Genomic DNA, 18,268 nt, shown 5'->3' on the forward strand with positions numbered 1-18,268 from the left:
CCGGTTTGAGTTCCTGGCGGGTTCCTGGCGTGTGTGCTTGACCTGCAGTATGGCGGGAATGAGGGCTCTGCAAGTGGCACATTAAGCTGCGTGGTGGATTTAGCCTTTGCTAGTACAAAACGAAAAGAGGTTTCTGGCTACACGCTGCTTTGATAAGAAGCATAGACCACTATTTCTGAGAGTTGATGGCTCCCAGAGCTGGCGGAAAATGTACCACCGCCATGTTCGGAAGCTGAAGTGGGTGGAGCCAGCAGCCACAGTGCTAAGAAGGCTGCAGTTTAAAGCAATAGGCTCAAGGTAATATAAAACATAAGCCACATAAAGATGGCTACCACACAGAGAATCTGGATTATGTTCTCTTTGATATTTGTAACTGAAGAAAAACATTTGATTACAAAAGCTGTTGAGTTATGCCAAAATGTATATTTTAAAGGTACCTTGACTTCAAAATTTGGCTATAAGGATATGTTGCTTTGGAAAAGAGGCTCTGCTTTTGTTTCTACAGAAAGCCAGAGGCTATGGATTTGTTCCAGATTAAGATACATCAGGTTTGACCAGCCAAGACCCCCTGAAAGGTCTCCAATGACACCATGGCCCAGATGATCCAACATCCAGAATTGTTTCAAGGCAACTGGCTCAGACAATACAGTCTCACGGACTACTCCATGATCCTAAAATTTTCTTTGTGTCCCCATAAGATACAGCACCCCCCTCCAGCAGGAAGTAGTAAGAGAAGCTACGCCCAAATTCCCAAATATACCAAGCTGACTTTGGAGATGTGTAAAAGTTAAAACCTTCCTTTTAAAAAAAAGAAAGGGGAAGTGCTGTGGGACGGTCTGTATGTCAAATCTGTTGCTCTGATTGGTCAATAAATAAAACACTGATTGGCCAGTGGCCAGGCAGGAAGTAGGTGGGACAAGGAGAGAGGAGAATTGTGGGAAGCAGAAGGCTGAGGCGGAGAGACACCGCCAGCCGCCGCCATGACCAGCAGCGTGTGAAGACGCCAGTAAGCCACCAGCCACGTGGCAAGGTATAGATTTATAAAAATGGATTAATTTAAGCTATAAGAACAGTTAGCAAGAAGCCTGCCACGGCCATACAGTTTGTAAGCAATATAAGTCTCTGTGTTTACTTGGTTGAGTCTGAGTGGCTGTGGGACTGGCGGGTGACAAAGATTTGTCCTCACTGTGGGCAAGGCAGGAAAACTCTAGCTACAACTCAGGATATGGTTTTTGTGCTTAAAAGCTCACCCTGAAGAAGGCTGTGCTACACTGGGACCCTGAACACCCGTTGGCCAGCTAATAATGACTTTCTTTGGCTTAAAGCCATGTCTGAGCAGTCTTCTCTAGTGAACAGCCACAACAGAGGCTATATTCCCAGCAGCAACCACTGGTTACCACCTAAGGCAAGCAGCAGTGGTGGAATTGCAAGTACTACCAGAGGCCCTGTAACAGGAGAGGAACAGAGAGGTGACACTGTTTACAGACCATCTTTTCTTTCTTTCTTTCTTTCTTTCTTTCTTTTTTTTTTTTTTTCTTTCTTTCTTTTTTTCTTTCTTTTTTTCTTTCTTTCTTTTTTTTTTTTTTTAAACAAGCTCATTATTAGCAAATAATGAGAAGGGAAAAAACAAAAGGAGAGTTTTCACAAAACAGTCTATGAATTATATTAGTTAGAGAAATACTGGACATCATAGACACACAACTAAAAATTTGCTATCGTCTATAATGTACATTTTCAAAAAAGAAATTACAGGGTTGGAGATGTAGCTGGTACAGTGCTAGCCTAGCATGCTCAGGCTCTAGTTAGCACTCTCGAAGTAGCAAAGTAAAAGATTATTCTTGGCAACACCAATTCTGAAGCCAGCCTGGGATACATAAGGCCTTGTCTCAGAGAGAGAGAGGGAGAGAGAGGGAGAGAGAAACAGCGCCCCGTGTGGCAGTCTTTACTCCCAGTACTCAGGAGGCAGGAGCAGGCATCTCTAGGATTCATGAGAAAGCTGTGACAGAGCAATTAAAATCTCACATGCCAGACTTGTAAGACATGGGATTTTAAAACGGACTCTAATGGAGAAAAGATCCATTCCAAAGAGATTCAGCAAGATGTCTTATTCATGCTTGATGTCATGAATCCGTCAAGGGGTGGGAGGCTGATGAGGAAGACAGACAGACCATATTAAGTGACGGGTCAGCCGGTCCACAGAGCCGAAGCTAACCACCGCTGCTCAGGACTTGGCTTTCCTCTGCTCTGCACAAGTTACATGTTCTGCCAAAGACAGACAGGAGCCTAATTTCACTGTTTCAATGACTTTATTAGATAAAAAGGCAGGACAGTAGTTCAGGGTTTTTTAGTCACTGGGTCAACAACATTTGGCAGTTCTTGAAAAAAACAAGTTGAGTTTGAGGCCAGCTTGGTCTATACAGTTCAAAACAAACAAACTAAAACAAGAATGTGGCCAGAAAATTTTTAACCAGAAATAAGTACAAATAAAACAATAAGATACTTACAGAAGCTGCAAGTGTTTCTTAATGATAAAGAATACCCAGCGTTAGTAAGGGGCGGGAAACTGAGTGCTCTTTCCCACTGCTGAAGGAGTGGACTCACAAGGCTGCTGTGGAGAATGTGTCCACACTGCAGGGCTCTGACAGTATGCCCACCCTGCAACTGCACTCCTTACAATGCACGCCAAGGACCGGAAACACAGTTAACACCCTGCATGCCGTGTCCACGGTTAGGAGCAGCTGGAGGCAACGCAACGTGGGTCACCGGAACTACAGCCCAGCAACGCGAGCATTGGCAACAGTGTTCAGGGCTGGGTGTCTACTGATAAGGAAGACGTTCCCCTTTCGTTAAATGAAAAATAACAAGATATAAAATAAAAGAGTACAGTATGCTCTCATGCATACATTTGCACACAGAAAAACATTGAGGTTATACACGTTACCACTGGCAAGACCTGCCCAGTGGAAGTGTGAGTTAATGAGAACTCTATACTGATTCTTTTTTTTTTCTTCTTGAGACAAGGTTTCTCTGTGTCGCTTTGAAGCCTTTTCTGGAACTCACTCTGTATCCCAGGCTGGCCTCAAACTCACAGAGATCCTCCTGCCTCTGCCATCTGAGCGATGGGACTAAAGGCGTGAGCCACCACCACCTGGCTACTGATTCTTACTTTGATATACAATTAACATGTATTATTTCTGTGGTTTAAAAAGGGGGCGGGAGTTAAAAGCCTGGTTTAGTTTGGGTCTCTGGCTTGTGAAGAGAAGGGCCATGTGTCCTTAGAGGCATCTGCTTGCTTTGTTCCTCTGGACCCCAGTGGGTCAGTCTTAGCTGTTTTCCTGCAAACACCGTTCTAAGGTGTGCTCACCTATGTCTGGAAAACATGGTCTCTCCTTTGCCGCCAGAGCCCCTTCAGACTGAGTGAAAGCCACTAAGTGTGCAGGGTGCTGGCAAAACTGCCCAGGGCCTGTACTTTAACAAACTTCAGTGAGGAAGGAACAGCCAGGAAACAGATGCAGAGGGAGTTTCTCTGTGTAACAGCTCAGGCTGTCCTGGAACCTGCTTTTGTGTAGACCAGACTGGCCTTGAACTCACAGATATCCACCTGCCTCTGCCTCCCCAATGCTGCTGGTTAAAGGCATGCGCCACCAACACCTCGCTGGAACTTTGGTTTTTTTAATTTGTAAAATTTTTATTTACTTATCTGTGTGTGTCTGCTTTTCTGTATGCACCTCACCCGTGTGCAGGCAACCGTAGAGACCAGAGTGCAGCTCCCCTTGAACAGGCCCTACAGGCAGCTGTGAACCCCCTGATGTGGGTGCTGGGAATTGAACTCAGGTCCTCTGAAAGAGCAGCGAACACTCTTAACCGCTGAGCCATCTCTCCAACTTCTATGTGTTGTTTTTTGTTTGTCTGAGACAAGCTCTCCAGCAGTACAGGATGGCCTTGAATTTGATTTGTAACTGAGGCTGACCTTGATCTGCCTTGACCCCCAGGTTGCCGGTATTGTAAGAATAACAGGGTCTCTACTTACTGCACACTCTTATGTTAGGTCCCCAGAGGAAGGGATGACGGCAAAGTATTTGAACCGTTTATACAGAGTCCTTTTAAACTACCGGGTCACTCCAGAGGAGAAATGATAAAATAGCCGGAAATCACGTCCTGGCTATTTTATTGAGGAAAGGTGGTACCAACCCCGTAACAATGGAAATCTCCGTAGAAAGGGTTTGCATCCTGGGTACAGACAGTCCAAGTGAACCAAAATCCCGAGGACCTTACAACCTACATTGATGAATGATGGCAGCAGCCAGTAAAGAAATCTTCCCTAACAAACCCAGGGGTGATTTCGGCTAAGCAATCCTTTGTACATCCTCCACGCTTGATTCCGAGGGAGCCTGGTAAACAGGGCTGAGTTCCCTTAGGGTTAACAATGGAGGCTGCAGCAGGGAGACCCCTAATGAAAAGAGAAACCTAGTCAAGATCAGCGGGAAGAAGGGCCACATTCACCTTCCCTACAAATGTCACTATCAACCTGGAACAAAGGGTCTCAAACACAGCACTGAAAACATGTCTAAAGTAACGTGTTTTACTTTTAAAAAGAATAAATTGCTATAGACAAGTAGGTCACATACAAAGAAGTCACTCTCAAATACTTGTATGCTTTATGTTTTTTGAGACGTCTCACATAGCCCAGGCTGGCTTGGAATTCACTATGTAGCTGAGGCTGGCCTTGAACTCCTGATCTTCCTGCTTCCACCTCCCAAGAGGCAGGACTGCAGGTGTGCGCCCATTACACAGGGCTTCCTGAATGAGAAAAAGGTGGAGTTTCAACTATTAGCAAGTGAGCATTTTCTCCTGTTACCATGGCTAAAAAGTTGCTTGCTGCTCCTGCTGAGCAGGAAGGGAGCCCTGGACGGTGTCCAGGAGTGCCAAGGACCAGACGACACGTGTAGAGTTCTTCCATGTTCCAAAGCGGGGGGTGGGGTGGGGTTAGGATAGCTGTGATGCACAGAGGACTAAGGGGGTGGCATGCACTGAGGCTGGAACGAAGCAGGACAGCCCTCTGCAAGTTCAAGGGCAAACACCGGTGCTTATCGTTTGTATTAGTACCACAGGTTCAGCGTCGGCTCAGGTGGGCAGAGCTGTACAGCTGGCGTGGAGTCCCCTCGGTCACTCGTGGGAAACTCGCTCCAAGGCCACATAGAAGCTGTTCTTGTCGTCCAGGCAGTGCCAGCCAATGGGTCCGATCTCACAGTCCGCACAGACCAGAAACTTGATGTTGCCCACGTCCTTGGTGAAGCCCACATTCTCAAAGATGAACATGTCGTTCACCAGCCAGTGTTCCTGGAGGAGATCGCCGTCCGGGTTGCTGCCGTCAGCCAGAGCTGGCTTCTTTCTCATGGAGGGGAGGAACAGCTGCAGGGGGAGAAAACATAAGGACTGTAAAAGCTGGACTGAGTCCGGTCACCTCTTCACTCCCATTCTACTTACACGCGACCTGGATGCCTAGCAGCTTTCTGAACTGGGAGAAAAGAAAAAAAAAGACAGCAGCCATCACATTAGGTCACACACTCAGATGCTCTTCTGGTGCCTGCCTTGATTATCACTATTAGTATTATTTTGAGACCTGTTCTTCCATACCTTTGTTGGTCTTTAATTCATAGATACCCGCCTGCCTCTGCCTCCTGGGTGCTGGGGTTAAAGGCCTGCTGCCACCCCACCTGGCTTGCCCTGGTTCTTTGTTAAATTTCCACTTTCTAGTCTTTACTGACTCAGTTACATGGGCATAGATCACATAGATAGCACTCGCCAACAGCTTCTGCTCTCAGAGCTGTCCTCTGCCTGCCCCTTCCCTCCTTTCTTCCCTTCCCGTGATGCTTTGCCAATCGCAGGCCAAACCAGACACGAGGGCCTCTTCACGGCTGCACAACTCTAACCACCCATCCCCAACATACACAGAGGAAACAGAAGGGCTACCACTGCCCAGAACCTCCCATTCATCTTTAATTCTCAGACTGCCCCATCGTATCCAGTGCTTGGGCTTGTCTGAATCCGGCCCTGCGATGATGTCACTGTGAGGTCAATCAGTGCCCTCTTCCTTCTTTATGACCACCACGCTCAGCATCAGGTTCTGACGGGAGAGGGAACCCGGGGATTTGCTCTGAGTCTTAAGAGTTACGGGAGAGGCACTTGGGCAGCTGGCTTCTCTGCTTCACTGTCCATGGAGTCCAAGGCACGGCATGAGCTGGCTTCCCCTTAGCTTCACGGTGCATCAGCCACACCGGCGGGCCGCCCTGCTTCCTCAACAAGCAATAAGATGGTTCTGCCTGCAGACTTGGCGTGCCTGGCCCCTTGTTGGTATTCAGGAACAACAGTCTCAGGAAGTCTCTGACCCACAGTCAGTGTTTTTCTTGTTTGTTTTGTTTTGTTTTTTTAAATAATTTTTTTTGTTTTGTTTTTCAAGACAGGGTTTCTCTGTGTATCCCTGGCTGTCCTGGAACTTGCTTTGTAGACCAGGCTGGCCTTGAACTCATAGATCCTTCTGCCTCTGCCTCTGCCTCCCGAGTGCTGGGATTAAAAGTGTGCACCACTACCACCTGACTTATTTTATTTTTAAAAGACAGCTTTTAAAGAAACATCACTGTTGCATAACCAGCACATATTAAAGTGCACAGTCTGCCATATCTGGGCACATGCATGTGCTGATGAAAACAGCATGCTTACGATATCAATGTATTCATCACACCTGACAGTTTCCTCATACTATGATCACATTTTCTGAAAAATGTCTTACTAGGTTTTACGTGTATGAATGTTTGTCCACATGCATGTATATGTGTGCATCACATGTATGCCTGCTGCATCCCCTGGAACTGGAGCGATAGTTGGTTTAGAGCATCTATGCTGGGAATCGAACCAGGTCCTCTGTAAGTGCAGCCAGTGCTCTTACCCACTGGGCTCTCTCTCCAGCCCCTACAAGTGTCTTATTAATTTCTTGTTTGTCTTTTGCCATGAGAATAGCTATTTGTTCCTGGATTGGATTTATCTTATTTTTTAAAAAAGGAAATCTAATTTTAGAATTTGAAGTGCTAGCCTCAAGATTGTTTTAAACTTTTATTTGTGTATGCATGTGTTTAAGTGCATGCCATGTTAGGTTTGGGGAGCCTGTGGAGGCCAGAAGAGGGCATTGGATCACCTGGAACTAGTTACAGGTGATTGTGAGCCACTGGACACAGGTGCTGAGGACTTGGGTTTCCTAGAAGAGCAGCAAGTGCTCTCATAAGAACTGAGCCATCTCTCTGGCTCCTATCCCCAAGATCCTGCAAACGTCAACCTACCTATCTTCTCAGCTCCTAGGAGAGAGCAGGCTTTCGGTGCACGTGTGGACATGCACACAGTTGCTTTCATTTCCTGTGTGGGTAGCATGCATCTTTTCTACCGCAAAACGCAACGCCAGCAAAGCTCTCTAACCTCTCTGCGCCGCAGGCTGCTGCCCTCTCACTTGCTTCCCACCCACAACACTTTTATTTTGAGACTGCGTCTTGCTACAGCCCTAGCTGTTCAAGTCATGATCCTCCTGCCTCACAGCTCCATGAGTACTTTGTTTAATAGGCAAAACATATATATATTCTCCCCCACTCTCTCGATAGGAGGGTCTTACTATGTAGATCTGACTGACCTGGAACTCACCACGTAAATTAGGCTAACCTCAAACTCAGAGGTCTGCCTGCTTATGCATCATGAATGCTGGGATTAATGGTTTGCACCATGCTCAGTTTTTCCTTCTTCTTCCTCCTCCATTTATTTACGTGGATGAATGTTCTGACTGCATGTATGTATGTGCACCATGTGTGTGCCTAGTGCCTGCTGAGGTCAGAAAAGGGCAATGGATCACCTGAAACTGGAGTTCCAGGTGACTGTGAGCTAAGATGGGTGCTGAGAACCAATCCTGAGTCCTCTGCAGGAGCAATCAATCGATCAATGACTGGTCACGGTTTCAGTTCATCGTCATGTGGACAGAGTGGCAGAGCAAGGCACATCAGAGGGGAGAGGAAGCAGAGGAGGTAATCACAAGAGGCAGGACAAGACAACCAAGCCCAACTCCCTCCCCCTCATCCACCATTCCAACACCTCCTCACAGTCTGCGCAGATCCAAATCCATCAATGGCTTAAACCATCATCAGAGCCCTCCTTGGCTAGCCCTCACAGAACAGAGCCTGAGAGACTCCTTATTGATCTCCTAGGTCTGTCTCTTTTTTGGTTTTTTGAGATGGGATTTCTCTGTGTAGTCCTGGCTGTCGTCCTGGAACTCGCTCTCACTCTGGGATTGAAAGGCCTGCTCCTAGGAGTCTCTTAATTCAGTCAAATTGACAAGATTAGTCATCAATCATATCTAGATGTTGTGGGGCTTGCCTTTAATTCTAGTGCTTGCAAGGCAGAGGTGGGTGGATGTCTGTAAGTTCAAGGCCAGCCTGGGCTAAAGAGCTAGTTTCAGGACAGCCAAGCTACACAGTGAGACTTTGTCTCAACAAACAAACAAACAAACAAAAAACCTAAAGGTTGCCAAGAAGCTAAAATCTAAAAAAGAAAAAACAAAAACTGCCCATTACCTGAAATGGCTGCAGGTAAACAGGGCCCAGCTCATAAACCAAACACCTCATGGTAAAATCCACAGTTAGAAAAGCAGATTTTTCCTTAACCTCAAAGAGCACAAGAAACCAGCCAACCCAATCTCTTTGAGACCTTGTGTAGGGGGAGAAAGATTAATAATCACATTGTTAATATTGAAACACTAGTTTACATAACTGAGATTCATGGTCCATTTGATTGTGTGTGTGTGTGTGTGTGTGTGTGTGTGTGGTAAAATTACAGACAAGTTACCACTTAACCACTTAAAAAACGTATTTTTACTTATGTGTACATATGTGTATGTGTGTCGATGAATGCCACTTGTGTACATGCCTGTGGAGGTCAGAAGAAGCCCTTGGATCCTTTGGAGCTTCGGTTAGAGGGGGTGTGAACTGCCCAGTGTGGGTGCTGAAACCAGACTCAGGTCCTCCGGAAGGACAGTAAGTGCTCTGAGCTGCTGAGCCATCTCTCCGGCCCCGCCCCCTTAACCACTTTTCTGTGTATAGTCTAGTACGTAAGAATGTTCACATGATTGTGCTGCCACTCTCTACATATCACAGAGCCTTCCCGTCTTCCCGAACTGAGACTCTGGTCCCACTGAAGAAGTGTCTCCCATTCACCCGCCCTCCTTACCCTCCCTTCGCTGGCCTTCTTCTAAAGAAGCCACTCGAGGTATTTCATGTAGGTGGAATCATACTGCATATATCCTTTTACGGTTGGCTTGCTTCATTTACTGTCCTGACAAGTTCACATTTAGTTTTAAGAAATAACACAAAGGAGCTTGGCATAGTGGCATACACCTTTAGTCTCAGCAGAGGCAGGTGGATCACTTCGAGTTCAAGGTCAGCCAGGGTTACACAGTGATGCCTCCACAGTTAGTCCTTGTTTCAAAAGCCAACAGCAGCAGCAGCAGCAGCAGCAGCAGCAGCAGCAGCAGCAACAACAACAGCAACCACCCCCCCCAACACACACACAAAACAAAACCCACAAAAGGACTGGAGAGAGAGCTTGGCAGCAGCTAAGTGGGACCCACTTCAGGTGACTCAGAACTCCCTGTCACTCCAGCTCCAAGTGACCTGGTGCTTGCTCCTGCAGTCTGCTAGAACTTATATACATGTGCACACCACGTGTACATACATACATACATACATACATACATACATACAGACAGACAGACAGACACACACACACACACACACACACACTTTTAAGAAATAACAGAGCCCTTTCATCTCAGCATCTGGGAAGCAGAAGCAGGCAGTTCTCTGTGAGTTGAGGCAGCCTGATCTAGGCAGACAGTTCCAGGATAGTCATGACTACATAGTGAGACCCTGTCGCAAAAGACAAAACAAGAGCAAAAAGAAGTAACACAAATCCCTGGAGCCTTTACTGTCTCCCTGAAGATATAACATCTTGAACAGCTGGGGTAGTTCTCATAGCCAGAGTACAAGAACTGATTCAATCTGGAGATCTTACCCAGATCTCCCCAGCTTCCTGAGTATCGCTGTTGCTTTTCATTTAAGGGCCTGTTGCCCAGGGTGGCCTTGAACTCTGATCCTCTTGCCTCTGCCTCCTGGGTTCCCTGTTTGTTGTGCTCACTTGCTGCGTATTCAGTTCTATACTATTTGTTCACCTTTACAGTCAGGATAGTGAAGCCCCGTCACAAGAGCTCTGCTGCCCTCTCCTAACCACATTCATCAACACCTTGCCCCTCAATCCCATCTGAGGGCAACCACTGAGCCCTTCTTCATTTCTGAAATTCTCTCATTTCAAAAATGTGACACAAGGTCCAGTGTAGTGTCGCACGCCTTTAATCCCAGCACCCGGGAGGCAGAGGCAGATGGGTCTCTGTGAGTTTGAGGCCAGCCTGGTCTACATAGAGTTCCAGGATAGTCAGGGCTACACAGAGAAACCTACCAAAAAAATCTATCTATCTATCTATCTATCTATCTATCTATCTATCTATCTATCTATCTATCTATCTATCCATCCATCCATCCATCCATCCATCCATCCATCCATCCATCCATCCACCCACCCACCCATCCACCCACCCATCTAAAAAATAAAATAAGTTGTACAGATCTGGGCACAGTGGTGCTCACCTATAGTTCGAGTTACTGGGATGCTGAGGTGGGAGAATCATGAGTTCCAGGCTGGCCTGGGCAAACTCTCAGTTTACAGAGTTGCTTGTCTGGCATGCACAAAATCACCATAGCAACTGAGCTTAGTGGTCCATGCCTGTAACCCCAGCACTTAGGTGAAGGCAAGTGGACTGAGAATTCAAGGTCATCCCTTCAGCTACACAAGGGGTCAAAGCCAATAGAGTTTACATGAGCCCTGTCTCACTCACATGAGAGAGAGAGAGAAAAAAAAAAAAAGGGAAAAAGGGCCTAGCAGTGTGGCCCTTGACTTTAATCCCAGCACTTGGGAGGCTTAGGCAGACGGATCTCTGTGAGTTTGAGGTCAGCCTGGGTCTACTAAGTGAGTTCCAGGGCTACATAGAGGAACTCTGTGCCCCATCCCCCATCCCACCCCCAAAAAAGGGGGCCTGGGATGGTGCATTCCAGCCCTGGAATGGTCAAGGCAGGGAGGTCTTCAAGACCAGTCTGGGTAACAGAACTGCTGGCCAAGCTTCTACACAGTGAGACTATGTCAAGTAAACAGAGACAGGAGGAGCAAGAGAAAGCTACACAAATCGATTCATCAAGCTGATCATCTCTTTTGGCTTTCTCGCCAGCAGAATTCTCTGCAGATTCATTCAAGTTGTCTGGATCAAGCTGACTGTGGCAGTGTGATCCCCACACTTGGGAGGTAGAGGCAGGAGAATCAGGAGTTGAAGGTCATCCTCCACTACAGAGTCAAGGTGAGGCCGATCCGGGTGACATGAGATGCTATCTCAAGACAAACCCAAAAGCACAGCCTGGTTCATCTGTGTCTACTGCTGAACAGTACTCCATTCCCCTCCTGAAAGATGTCTGTGCTGCCTACAGTTTGGTGCTACAGTATAATGCAGCTGCCATATACATTCATTACAGGTCTGACATGAACGTAAGCTTAACCAACAACTTCGGTTAAGATGTTCAGAAATCTGGGTTGGAGACATGTCTCAGTGGCTGTATCGCTTACTGCTCTTCCAGAAGATCCAGGTTTGGCTCCCAGAAGCCACATAGTGGTTCATAACCTCCCGTAACTCCAGCTCCAGGTGCACACATATAAGTTTCTCAATCCCCAAATCCAACCTGAAATGCTCCAGTGTTTGAAACTTTTAGAGCACTGTCAGGACGACGTGAGTGGAAAATTCCACACCTAATGTCCTATGATGGGCTGTGAGCAAAATGCAGGCTCACCAAAAATACATCAAATTATCTTCAGCTTGTTGTGGACTGGAGGATTTTTATGATGCAAAAAAATTCCATGTTTAGATTTGTCTCCCAAACCTAAAATACTTCATTGTGTAATTGAAAAGATTTCCTTCAACCCCCCCCCCCCACCACCAAAATCACACCTCTGAAATCTGAAACAGTTCTGATCTGAAGTGTGCTGGATAGTTTTTTGTCAACTTGACATAAACTAGAGACATCTGGAAAGAGGGAACTTCAACTGAGAAAATGTCTCCCCCACATGGGCCTGCAGTCAAGTCTGTGGGGCATTTTCTTGGTGATTTATGTGGGAGGGTCTAGCCCATTGAGATACATTTTGGACTTACCAAAATAGGATAGATAAGGGAATTATTTTCTCTGATTTGTCAAATACAAATGGACTAGACATCGTTTAGGTATTTGTTACTTGTATATATTGTATATAGTTATTGTACTTTTGTATATAGTTTTTCTTTTGTTAGTTATAACCTTTTTTTTTTTTTAAGTATTTATTTATTTTGTGTGCATTGGTCTTTTGCCTGCATGTATGTCTGTGTGAGGATGGTCGATCCCCTGGAACTGGAGTTACAGACAGTTGTGAACTGTCATGTGGGTGCTGGGAATTGAACTTGGGTCCTCTGGAAGAGCAATCAGTGCTGTTAACCTCTGAGCCACTTCTCCAGCCCTAGTTATAACCTTTTGCCTTTTTTTTTATTAAAACAGAAAAAGGGAAATATGGTGGTATTTTATTGGTACTGAAATGTGAAATGTGTATGTTAATAAATAAAGTTGCCTGGGTTCAGAGCTATTAGAGCCATAGCAAGAGCGTGGCGGCGGCGGCCTCCTTTAATCCCAGCACTTGGTAGAAGAGCTAGGTAGATCTCTGTGTGTTCAGGGATACAGCCAGCATTGGAGACATACGCCTTTAAGACCTGGAGGGCTGTACTTACAGGCAGTGACGAGGCAGTCATGTGTTTGGGTTTACAACCAATGAGAAGGCAGAACAGAAAGACTATTTAAAGACAGACACACAGGAAGTAGCTCTCTTTTGGGGAGGTAGGAGCACCGCAGGAGGTAAAGATTTTAGCTCTGAGCTCTGACCTCTCGGCTTTCTCTTTTACATTGGTTCTGTGTTTCTTATTTTAATAAGACGGTTGGTTACATCTACACATTGTAGGTATCACCCCTAGGCCTGGGTTGTATAAAAAAGCAGGCCGAGCAAAGCATGGGGGAACAAGGCAGAGGCAGCGCTCCTCCGAGGCCTCTGCATCACTTCCTGCCTCCAGGTTCTTGCCTCTAGGTTCCTGCCATGACTTCCCTCCATGATGAAACTGTAAACTATTACGATGGAATAAACTTTTCCCTCTCACGTTGCTTTTGGTTGTATTTATTACAGCAGTCACACTAGGACAGACGTCGGTACCAGAACCCGGGCTATTGCTGTGATAAACATGTTGTTTTGGGGAGGACTGTGGAAGTGTTTGGAAGCTTGGGTTGGAAAAGCCATTGAGTGCTCGGACCTTAAATGGGCCATGCTGTGGGAGCGGAAGAATGCTGAAAGCAAGCTGGTGAGCTCCCTCACGATCTCGGCTTCCCTCAATAATGGACTGTGATCAGGACGTGTAACCCAGATAAGCCCTCTCCTCTCCGAGTGCCTTTTGGTCTGGCCTTTATCATATCATAAAAAAATAAAGCAGGACAGCAATTGGTACTGAGAGTAAGGACTAGTCATCCCACACCAGCTTCAAAGGTAAGTATAATCCATATATGAAACCTATTCTTTAACTAAAAAGAACACACATCACATGCTGAAAACAGTGGAATAAGGGCGCCAATCAGAATACTGAGCAGGATGTGGCTCAACTGGTAGGGTTCTTGCCAAACAGGCATGGAGTCTATCATATGTCCTACTCCCAGGAAAGCATAAACTGGGGTGATGGTACATGCCTGTAATCCAGAAGGACTGTAAGTTCAAGGTCATCCTCAGTCACATAGGGAGTTCACAAGGGCTACATGAGACTGTCTTAAAAAAAAAAAGACTAATAAAACCATAAAATATTGATCCAGTATATCAATAATAACCTACTATTTACACTAGACTAACAGCTTTTATTCATTCAGTCTAGATATTTCCTTATGTGCACAGTCTAGGTATAGGAGATACACATGTGGACAGGACACAGGGCCTGAGTCCAGTGGTGTAAGTAGCCACAGGACCAAGAGGTGGTCAACTGAGACAGGTGCTAGAGGTGTCAGAACTTTGCAATGTAGGGCTCAGGGTTTCTGGACCTTGGAACTTCTGAAAAATTTGGGCCAAAGAATCCTTTGCTGTGAGGGCTGGCCTGGGCACCCCAGGATTCTAAGCAGCAACCCTAACTCCCACCTACTGTATGTCAGTATCATCCCTTCCCAGTTTTTACCACCAAAAATATCTATGTATGTCTCCAGACTTTTTGCTTTGGAGACAAACTCACTCCCAGTTGAAGAACACACTGCCTTAGATTATGAAATAGAAGGCAGGGTCACACTGGGCTCCACATCACATCAAAGGTGGGGTACACAGTTTGGCTTTCAAAGCTTTCCCGTCCAGAGACTGTACTAGTATACCCTGCAGGGTGGAGTGAGAATGCTGTGGGCCACCTCTACGCATACCTCCTATGTCCTGCCTCTCTCCAGGTTCACTTAAGGGATGAAAGATCCTGATTTTGTTTCCCCGAGACAGGGTCTCTCTGTAGCTTTGGCTGTTCTGGAGCTCACTTGGTAGCCCAGGCTGGTCTGGAACTCACAGAGATCCACTTGCCTCTGCCTCCTCAGTGCTGGGATTAAAGAAATGCACCACCACGGCCAGGCCAAAAGGACCTTATTTTTAATTTTCAAGATTTGTTTATTTTTACTTTAGGAGTGTTTTGCCTGCATGTATGCATGTGTATCACATGCATGTCTGGTACCCACAGAGGGCAGAAAAAGGCGCTGGATCCCCTGGAACTAATTGGAACTACAAAGAGTTGTGAGCCACCTGACATTCACTTCAAGTCCAGCCAGTGCTCTTAACCACTGAGCCATCTGTCCAGCCCTAGAAGGGTATCTCTATTTGTTTGCTTCTTTATTTTTTATTGTTTTCTATGTTGAGGTCAGACTTGGAACTTATCAGTCTGCAGTGAGAATCAGACTGCTCAGATATTCTCCTCCAGGAAGGACATCCCTAAGAGAGACCATAGCAGCCTTGAGATATCTACACTGACTTGAGAGCGGCTTCTCAACAATTCAGAACAATAATCAAAGAGCTACCCTGGAGATTCAGTTGAAGAGTGTGTTACAAACGGTTTGTTCTCCCTAAAGGTACTCTGTTGAGAAACTGTAACATATAATTCAATTTGCTTCTAGTTTCCCTCCTATAAAACACCAATTTAAAATGTATAAAACGGGCTGGAGAGATGGCTCAGTGGTTAAGAGCACTGGCTGTTCTTCCAGAGGTCCTGAGTTAAATTCCCAGCAACCACATGGTAACTCACAACCATCTGTAATGAGATCTGGTGCCCTCTTCTGGCCTGCAGGGATACATGCTGGCAGGATACTGTATGCTTAATAAATAAATACATCTTAAAAAAACAAAACAAAGCCGGGCGTTGGTGGCGCACGCCTTAATCCAGCATCAGGAGCAGAGCCAGCGGATCTCTGTGAGTTCGAGCCACCTGGACTACAAGTGAGTCCAGAAAGCGCAAAGCTACACAGAGAAACCTGTCTCGAAAAAACAAAAAAAAACAAAAAAAAAAAAAAAAAAAAAAAAAACAAAACGTATGGAACAAAAACGTTATATATAAACTATAAAATTCCTTTAAGGAACTTCTTGATTTTTTTTTTTTTTTTAAAAAAGTTTTATTTAATGAATAGACAGGCTCTCATCATGTATCCCTGTTGGCTTTGAACTCATTGTGTAGCCCTGGGCGCTGGGATCATAGGCGTTCACCACCACACACTACTCCCCAACCTTTAAGTTTCTGTCAGTTTACAAAAGCGGTCAAGCTGCTATAAAAGGACACAAGAACTGACCTAAAACCCAGCCTCGGTTGTACCACACCAGAGGCACAGCGATCAGTTTCCACACAGACGCCTGCCTGCTCACCATCCTCACTTTTTCAGAATGAGCAAGTGGAAGCTCATGGAGGTTCAGCATCTCTTCCAGTGGTAATGAGTGGTCAGGTTAGGATTCAAGGCCACGGTCAGTTCCATCCCTCCACGAGGCCCCTAACTTTATAAAACAAACGGAGAACTCTAATTCCTGCCCTCAGAACTCCTATTAAAATAGATCTACAGAAAATCATTAAGACACACAGGACCAGGGAGACACTACCCCTCCTTTCCTTCTTTAGAAAAAGGATTCTGCTTTTGTAGCAGATGCTACAGTGCACAGCACTTCACTACCAATCCTTCAACCACATGGAATAACACTGGCCCCGTCTTCTCACGGACCATTTATATAGTAAGGGTCTGAGTAAAATTACAGTTTGCACTATCCTATAAGTAGGTATGCTACACACACACACACACACACACACACACACACACAAAAGCTTAGAAAAAATTTCCTCACTGGGGTGATGTTAAGAAGGTTATTAAGGCCGGTGGTAGTGGCGCACGCCTTTAATCCCAGCACTCGGGAGGCAGAGCCAGGCGGATCTCTGTGAGTTCGAGGCCAGCCTGGTCTACCAAGTGAGTTCCGGGAAAGGCGCAATGCTACACAGAGAAACCCTGTCTCGAAAAACCAAAAAAAAAAAAAAAAGTTATTAAAAAACCTTACTTTAAGGCGGGGTGTAAATGGTGCACGCGCCCTTAATCCCAGCACTGGGGAGGCAGAACAAGGTGGGTGAATCTGAGTACGAGGCCAGCCTGGTCTACACAGCAAGTTCCAGGCCAGCCAAGGCTACAACAACAACACACACACACACACACACACACACACACACACACACACAGAGTGTGTGTCCTACTTGATTGTGGAGTTCCTTTGAGGAGCAGCAAAGAAGACAGAAAGTAGGGACAAAAGATGGGTGAGGGCTGCGGTGGGACAGGAATCTAGTCATTCTCAGGTGCCCTGGGGCGACACCGAGCGGCGGCCGGAGATACACCTGCGAGGCGCAGCAGGTTGGCCAGAGCTCCAGGAAGCTGGGGGGCTGGGGTTCCTCCCTCCCTCAGCTCGCGCAGGGTACCCGAGGCCTGGGGGAAAGCGGGCCGCCCGAGACAGGTGCACCCGCTGAGCCAGGGCTTTGCTGGAGAGAGAGGTGCAAGGCGGTCAGGCAGCCCGTGCCCGGCCACTGGGGTCCGAGAAGCCAGCCGCGCCCGCGGGGCGGGGCCTCGCGGAGGTGGGCGGGGTTAAGACGCGCGAAGAAGGGCGCGGTCTCCGGAAACCTGGGAGCCCGGACTAGTCTCGAGCCGCCGGTCGCTCCGGACGGTAAACCTAGTCAGCTCTACGTATTTCCCTACCTGTCGGCGAGAGAAAAGAGCAGTCCCTGGCTGCAGCACCCGAGAGCCGCAACGCTGGCACAGCACCGCCTTCCGGTTCCGGCCCTCGGCTGACACTAGCTCGTTCTGCAGCTCAGCCGGTTCCATCGCCGCGCCGCCCCAGCATGGGCCACCACGGCGCACGCGCGGTCTCGGTGCGCTCACCCGGAACTACGCTGGCGCGGCTCCGCAGGGGCGGGGCGCCCGGCGCCCCTCGCTGGACCTCTGCGCAGGCGTCTGGACTCTATTGCGCAGGCGCCTTTATTTCTTTGCCCGACCGAAGTGTCAGCGTGACTTTGTGACAAATCCTTTTTCTGTGTATCCACCTGGTGACCGCGCCTCCCTGAATAGTGGCCTAGGCAAGTCACTATGGCTGCCTTACCACTTAGTTCTCGGACATTTTCATTGCCTCGACAATCCGGCTCAGACCACACCTCAACAACATTTAGCTACAAGACACTCACTTCCTATGTAGGAAGCCGCGTAGAATGCTGAGTATATTTCGTGTTGGAAAAGTTGCGTAGAAATCTTAAGCCTGGTGTCGAACAGTGGACATTTATTAGGCACCAAAGCGTTTTTACAGTGCTTTTGAACCCATAGTCATGGGGCTGGAGACATGGCTCAGAGGTTAAGAGCTCTGGCTGCTCTTCCAGAGGTCCTGAGTTCAATTACCTGCAACCACATGGTGGCTCACAACCATCTGTAATGAGATCTGGCGCCCTCTTCTGGCTTGCAGACAGAACACTGTATACATAATAAGTCTTTAAAACAAAAACGTAGTC

The 18,268-nt window shown here is 46.9% G+C and overlaps 1 protein-coding gene and 1 non-coding gene across 2 annotated transcripts; both read right to left on the bottom strand.

Annotated features, from left to right (window-relative positions):
* Positions 1 to 4,568: 4,568 nt before the first annotated feature.
* Positions 4,569 to 17,653, bottom strand: Rabif (RAB interacting factor). Its single transcript, XM_028876624.2, has 2 exons — positions 17,469 to 17,653; positions 4,569 to 5,412 (listed from the first exon to the last, which is right to left on the bottom strand). Exons 1-2 carry the CDS (start codon positions 17,592 to 17,594, stop codon positions 5,167 to 5,169), a joined length of 372 nt encoding a protein of 123 aa, XP_028732457.1. The 5' UTR covers positions 17,595 to 17,653; the 3' UTR covers positions 4,569 to 5,166.
* On the bottom strand, positions 15,106 to 15,175 carry LOC114698136. Its single transcript, XR_003735302.1, has one exon. It is a non-coding gene; the product is annotated as a small nucleolar RNA SNORD19 (small nucleolar RNA).
* Positions 17,654 to 18,268: the final 615 nt, after the last annotated feature.

This window comes from Peromyscus leucopus, chromosome 15 (assembly GCF_004664715.2).
Source record: "Peromyscus leucopus breed LL Stock chromosome 15, UCI_PerLeu_2.1, whole genome shotgun sequence".
Classification (NCBI taxonomy): domain Eukaryota; kingdom Metazoa; phylum Chordata; class Mammalia; order Rodentia; family Cricetidae; genus Peromyscus; species Peromyscus leucopus.